This window comes from Cyprinodon variegatus, unplaced genomic scaffold (genome assembly GCF_000732505.1).
Source record: "Cyprinodon variegatus isolate N-32 unplaced genomic scaffold, C_variegatus-1.0 Scaffold583, whole genome shotgun sequence".
Taxonomy (NCBI): domain Eukaryota; kingdom Metazoa; phylum Chordata; class Actinopteri; order Cyprinodontiformes; family Cyprinodontidae; genus Cyprinodon; species Cyprinodon variegatus.
Window position 1 is genome coordinate 316,859 of NW_015151036.1, and position 7,059 is coordinate 323,917.

At 40.5% G+C, this 7,059-nt stretch overlaps 1 protein-coding gene across 1 annotated transcript in view; it reads right to left on the minus strand.

Annotated features, from left to right (window-relative positions):
• Window positions 1-708: 708 nt before the first annotated feature.
• LOC107095903 (fatty acyl-CoA reductase 1-like) overlaps window positions 709-7,059 on the minus strand; it is an 11,976-nt gene continuing 5,625 nt past the window's right edge. The window contains exons 4-6 of the mRNA XM_015392270.1: window positions 6,350-6,417; window positions 925-1,096; window positions 709-847 (exon numbers count right to left, since the gene is read on the minus strand). Coding sequence (XP_015247756.1) covers window positions 709-847; window positions 925-1,096; window positions 6,350-6,417 — 379 coding nt within the window. The remainder of the gene's footprint in view (window positions 848-924; window positions 1,097-6,349; window positions 6,418-7,059) is intronic.

Sequence of the window (7,059 nt, forward strand, 5' to 3'; positions counted from 1 at the left end):
AAACCGTGAACCGAACTGAGCTTTTATTTTACAAATTTAATACCGTAATTTTCGGAATATAAGCCGTGACTTTTTCCCCATTTTACGACCTTGCGGCTTATATAACAATGCGGTTAATCTATGGACTTTTACAGCTAACGGCCACTAGGGTAATACCTGAATCTATGGATTTTACCATCCGCCATGTTGACGTCACATTTGCTTAAACACACAAGTACGGTAGCCGCGCGCGCGTGGGAATGCTGAGTTCCTCCGGAAGCAGACTTCTACTGCGAGTGGTTCGAGACAGAACCACAGCGAGAAAGCCTGACATTGCGATGTTTTTATGTTTAACACAAAAGAGAGTTTGTGTTAAACATAAAAAAACCTGCGGCGTATAGTCCGGTGCTGCTTGTACATGTACAAATCATGCAATTTAGCTTCTGTGGCTTATATTCAGGTGCGGCTAATAGCCCGAAAATTACGTTAGATTTTCACATTTTTTTCTTCTATGTTAAAGCTGCAGTAGAGAGTTTTGGGAAAACTGGACTTAGCCTGAGAATTTGAACAAGCACACCTTACAGCTCCCTTATTAGCTGCAGTCAGAAGTCGCATAAAATGTAGCAGTAAGACAAATAGGACAATTTGAAATGTAATCTGAGTTTAAAGTGCGATATTTAGTGATGAAATCAGATGTTTGTTGGATGGTTGTTTGGAGAAGAAGCTGGTTCAGCTCACCTTCCTGTCATCAGGAGTCATCTGGTTCATCAGCATGTTCACGTTCTCAGAGCTCCACTCCCAGTCCTGACTGCTGAAGTACTCCAGCAGGTTGATGGCCTTGTGCAGACGATTAAAGATGCGCATCATCCTAAGGGGGGAAAGAAACGAGCAGCGGTTATAAATTTAAACATTTCCTTGTAGAGAAAGATGGAAACAGATATTTACTGTGGCTTCTGTCCACAGAGACGGAGGAAGAGATCGTAGATGAAGGCGGGGAACTTGTGGCTGACCAGAATCCAGTACTGATTGATCAGGTAGTTGGAGGTGATGTTGGCGTTGGGCCTTCGGAAAGCCTGGTCCAGAGGGTTCCTCTTAAAGGACGATATCACATGGTGCTCTGCAAGAAGAATTAAAAACAGATCAACACAAAAAAAAAAGACTCCTTTATCTCGGCGTGAATCACAATAAGCTTTTAGATTTTTAAATCCAAATGATGAAACATTTATTTGGAAAGTTCCTCCTGCAAAACCAACGAAGAACAGAAGGTTTTTGCATTTCAGATAATCCCCTGCTAAGCTTTTCCTCTCTGATGCAATATAAAAACGGGTCAGTGATTTTTAACTTCATGGACGTTTATCCCCACCAAGTCAACAGGTCGAGGCATGGGACTAGTTTCTGTGGAAGGATCCCGTCCGACAACGACCTTCAGCCTTAATCATGACTCAGGGATGTTCAGCTCCCTCCCCTCCACACGCAATCCATCCACAGATGCTCGGAGGGCAGCCATGTGACTGCAGACATTACATCATACGCAGCATGGAACTAGGCCTAGTAACCTTTGTTTCCATGCCAACAGATACGAGGCTGCCGCAGGGGGGCTGAGATGACCGGATCCGAGGTGAAAGGCAGCTGTGGCCCGGATCCTCGCTTCTAACCTTGAGCAGAAACAACAAAAACCCGCCGCAGCTTAGGAGCGCTTCCTGAGCTGCGTTTTAAGGTTGACGCTTGATTCGGATCTGTTGTTATCCCCTGATCCCTGACGTTTAATAACACGCCGGGACATCTGGACAGAAGACTGACCCCAGAGCCTTCCCATCCCAAAGCCATCTGGTGGTGATTTCTGTGGCAAATTTGTCAGTCTGACAACGGAAGCAGGAAAAAATAAGATATCAGTTTTACTTTTTCACGTGAATCCACATTTCCATGACAAATTACAACACAAGGAACCGTTTTCCCACATTTATTCAAATCTGGGAAGATTTAAAATCCAATTGCAGATGCTTCTAGAGCGCCGTTAGTTTCCTTTATTAAGATTAAAATGTTATGGTTATAAAAACTCTTTTGCAGCTGCTCCTTTCCAAGAAAACACCACATTAATAAAGGATTCAAAAGAAGGATTTTGATGTTTCTGCTATTTTCAAATAACCAGAGTTGGAAGGTGACGAAATACATTTACTCAAGTTACTGTATTGAGTAGTGTATTTTGTATTTTTCAAGTAGTTTTTAAAATCGGTAATTTAAATTTTACTTGATTACATTTTGAGTGAAGTATATGGGAGAATTATCCTGCCATAATGCAAGAGCACAATTTGAGAAAAGAATTTCATCTTCTTGCACTCAAAACTTATAATGCTCACACTCAAAACATCATTACGGATTTTTTTTGCTCTCAGATTGGATCGGATCGTTGCCTAGCAACCTTTCCAGCCAATAGAACGACAGCCTCGGAAAGGGTGCGCTTGTCTAACTCTACTGAGTTACGTTACTCAGTAGTTACCTTACCGACAATAAAATGGCTTTTTAATTTAAAAGCTATCCATTTTCAGACGTGACGTGATGTGAACAGAAAACTCCCGCCTCAGAGTTGCTCGTCAGTTTGCTAGTCAGGGCAGATGCTAATTCTGCAGCAGAAATTAAGTGACTTTTCATTGGTGATTCTNCAAATGTTTGGATAAATAGGCTTCAGCAAATCCAGCTTTGCTATGAAACCAGACAACCTTCCTTAAATACTGGTAGCTCATTATTTAATATGCTAAAAACAATATTTGTATAAGTGAAACAAAATCTTCTAGAAAATATCAAAAGTAAATGTCTAGGTGATCAATAAAAAAAAACAACAACATAAGAATAAGAATAAAAAGAGAAAAGGAAAGGAGAGGAAGTGTTTTTGGTAGTTGGAATTAAATATAGGGCTTCTTTCTAACCGATACAGCAAAGCTTTTCCTACTGAAACCATTACCTAATAAACATGAAGCACTCTGCTCCATACAGAAAGGATCAAACCACTAAATCTTCTTCCTCAGAAGAAACCAGACTTGATGAAGTCCACTAGGAAGTAAATATCCTGCAGGCTTCACATCAACTCTGCAGCTGAGACTCCTCGTTGCCCCGGGCGACACCGAGACCCGCTGCAGGTCAGTTTAACCTGACAGACGCAGGAACAAACAGGATCTACTGCCTTTACCGGCTCGGCGTGGGTTCTCCTCTAAAGGTGGGATGTGGGCGAGTGGTCCAGCAGAGAAGTGACGGGAGGATGAAGCCCGGCTCAGTGTGTGGGCGTGAGCTCCTCCTGCCAGCTCCTGCAGGGTGTTACACCAGCAGGGCTGGGAGAAAAAGGCCGGACAAACCGCAGAGCCTCTTCCTGCAGCTGAGTCACCACCCATCTGCCTTTGCTGCTGTGATGTAATGACTCTGAGCTCTGATGTGAAGCAGCAAACTAACATTTGGACATTTCTGACAGCAGAAGCAAAGGAAACGACGAAAATCCACCTACTGGATTAATTTAGCATTAGGTATGCAGTACAGCCCACTGCTGCAAGAGGTTAGAAAAGCATGATTGCTTTAAAAGTTGCAGCAACAGGTCTTTTCACCCATGTGGCATAAAAAAAAGAAAAGAAAGCAAGTTAAGCTTATTTTCAAAATAAAAAAAAAAGCTTTAGTCCTGTAATTCCTCAATTTTAATCCAGTTTTTGCATAACCCACACGTAAAGATGCCTGAAGGAAGACTTTGGCTGTGTCTGAACATACATGTGAACGGAGCGGAGCGCCGAACAATTCCCGCTCAGGAATCGGTCAACTATAAAGTCTCTATATAGTCCCCGCTCTATAGCGATTGAGGGATCATCTTTCTTGTCTTTAATCAAAAAGAAACTGCAGCTACTTTTTTAGGCTGCAGTTGTGATGATGGCGACTGGTTTCTTCTTTTACTAGTTATTGTATTAACAGAGTTTGCCTATTAATGGGAGGGAGATGGAAAATGGACGCAGAGGCCTACAGATGACTAACAAATGGATGGAAAGATTAAAAAAAGATTCAAAACTGCATAGATGGAGGAAAAGAAAGGAGAGATGAACAGACTGATGGACAGGTAGATGAACAGTCCATAAAAAGGATGGATAAATACACAGACGGGGCAGAGTTTCCACAAAACTAAAATTACAAACTCAGTATTAATATTCAATGAGATGTTGATGGATATCAGTGTTTGACATCATGTTTGTTTCTTTTATCTTTTAAACTCATGCACTTCTGAAGTAAAAGTGAATCAACTCTCAGATTTCTTTAACTCTGCAGAAACACTGAAAAACTCTCCATGGAGATTCTGACTGAACAATTAGGCAGAAATGAAAAAAATAAATTCAAATTTTTTTCTAATTTGATACCAAAATGTCCAGCAATTTGCCGCCTTTTACAGTTGCCTTTTGTATCTATGCTTCTTTTTCTATGTCTGCTTCTGTCTCCTTGAACCCCAGTNAAGCGCACCTTTTCTGAGGCTGTCGTTCTATTGGCTGGAAAGGTTGCTAGGCGACGATCCGATCCAATCTGAGAGAGAGCAAAAAAAATCCACAAGCAGAGCCTACGGGTTTGCGAGCGTATCTGAGACTCGAGCAGAGCGCGGTTTGTGTGCGAAGAGGAGGCAAGCGAGAGGAGAAAATATCTGTGCAAGAAGCATTAAATCTGAGAGAAGAAACAAAGAGAGAAGAGAAAATATTCGAGAGAGAGCGCATTATAAGTTTTGAGTGCAAGAAGATGAAATTCTTTTCTCAAATTGAAATTAAGTGCTCTTGCATTATGGCAGGATAATTCTCCCCTAATAAGTATTGTATTTCGTTACATTACAAATCCCATCCGTTACTGAGTAAAAAAAAAAAAATTTGGAAAACCGAAAGGAAGACAAAAAATCGGGCCCGGAAGCACTACAGCGAGTGACGCGATCAGCATGTAGATCTAGGCTACCAGGCGCCAAGTCTTTCTGTAGGAGATTGGGAACGACAAGGAGGTGGATCAGGAGAGCGACGACGGCTCAGAGAACGTTTCACTAGAAATGCTAGCTGAAACATCGAATTCTGCTGCCCAAAACCACGAAAATCCTCGGCTCAGATGTGTCTGCCAAAGGTGATTCAATAACTCCACATCTAATCTGCGGAAGCATGTTTTGGTAAGTATTTAGTGCATTGGTACTTCAAACAAAGTTTTCATGACTAATACCCAATTAGCAAAACAACCTGTTTCGTGGCATTGCTAATTTTGTCTAGCACAGGGGTCGGCAACCCGCGGCTCTTTCATCCTGATACTGCGGCTCTGAGTGGCTCGGGAAAATAAATTGCTAAAAAAAAAAACTAAGTATTGTTGTTAATGTTTGAAGAAAAGAAGGACGGCCCTCAGAACCAACAATTTATGGCACTTTTACCGTCAATTGATTGTTTGAAAAAGTTTTATGGGATGTTCTGCACTAAAATGGCACATTATACCTTTCTAAGGGTCTAAAATGTCATGTGTGACATGCGTTATCTTGTCATTACATGTGTTTACATTTGTATAGATTTTTCTTAAATTAAAAACTAAATAGTTTTGGATTTATGACTCCTTGTCCAATTTTCACTACATGGGAGAAATCCACTGCTCCGTTCAACAGTTTTTTTTTTTTTTAACGTAACTAAGTAACTTTTACTTAAAATACATTTTAAATTAGCTACTTACTACTTTTACTTGAGTAATATTTCATCCCAGTATTGGTGCTTTTATAAAAAAAAATGTCCATAGCTGTATATTGGTTATTTATTCTCCAGGTGCACAGTTTTATGTTGTTAAAACACTTTAAAGTACAGTATTTTATTGTTTATCTTTTAACTCTGCACTATTATTTTATTCTTATACATTTTTCTAAGGTCCACATTTGTGTGAAAATTTTTTCTATCATCTTTTTGCCGCTTTAAACACCAGAATTCCCCCATTATGGGACAATAAAAGGATTTTTTTTTATTCTATTCTAAAATGTGATTTCCCCCAAAACAGAAAGAATGAATTAGCTATAATTAGGTTGATATCTTAAAAACATAATTATAGCAAACTAGTATTTGATGACAGCGATATTATTTAGAGTGACCCGATTTTAAAAAAGCAAAACAGATTTATTTGTGGAAAGAATAAAAATCTGATTCCTTTTTATCCATTTTCCTGTTTTTGTCCAGCAGGTGGCAGCCTTCCCTGCCTCAATCCACCCCTGTAACCACAAACATCATGTCACAGGCCTGATTGATCCATCTGGGATGATGCCAGAGAACCAGAGCGGCTATAACATCTCTATAAACGTCCGCCTACACCGACTGGTTCCCGTTAACCTTAAACAAGCCAACCAGCGCATACTTACCAATCTCCCCCCAGTGGAATGGGTTGATGCCGCCGGTCGTACAGTTGTACACCAGAGCCGTTTTCGGCCTGCAAAAGAAGGAAGATTTAAGTCTCACATTGCAGATTTCTTCTGTTTTTGTTTTCTGGTACAACTAAATATTTCAGTTTACTACGTCTGAAAAAAATCTCACCATAAAGGCTGATTTTAGGGGGAAGAAAATCTTAGATATTAAACAGAAAATAAAGTTAGATTATCAATTGTTTAGAAAAGAGCAACATTCAGGCCTGGTTACTGCTGGACCGATAGGATCCCCTCAAACTAGGACCGCATGAAGTAGGCTAAAGAACTCAACCACGTATTTGCTTTATCCCAGTTAAACCTCTTTAATGTTATTCCATAAAAATTCAAAAAATATCCGCTGGACTTGGTTTCCAAGATTTGAAGACGTTTCGCCACCTCTCCAGGAAGCTTTCTCAATTCTTTAATGTTCGCTATGGAGCAAGTTTTAGCGCATGGAGCAGTTGGTTAAACGAACATTTGTTCTCCAGGAATTTCTGTGGCATTTCAAAAGGGAGAGGCTACATTTTCCCAACCGATTCCCACCAAAACGGAACATCTGACACAGTCAGCTGAGAAGGAATGAGTGGGACCTCAGGCAGGAGGAGGAGGTGATTCAGCCGAAAGGATTTCAGCATTTCACACCCAGTCTTTAGCAAATAAAGAGGAAA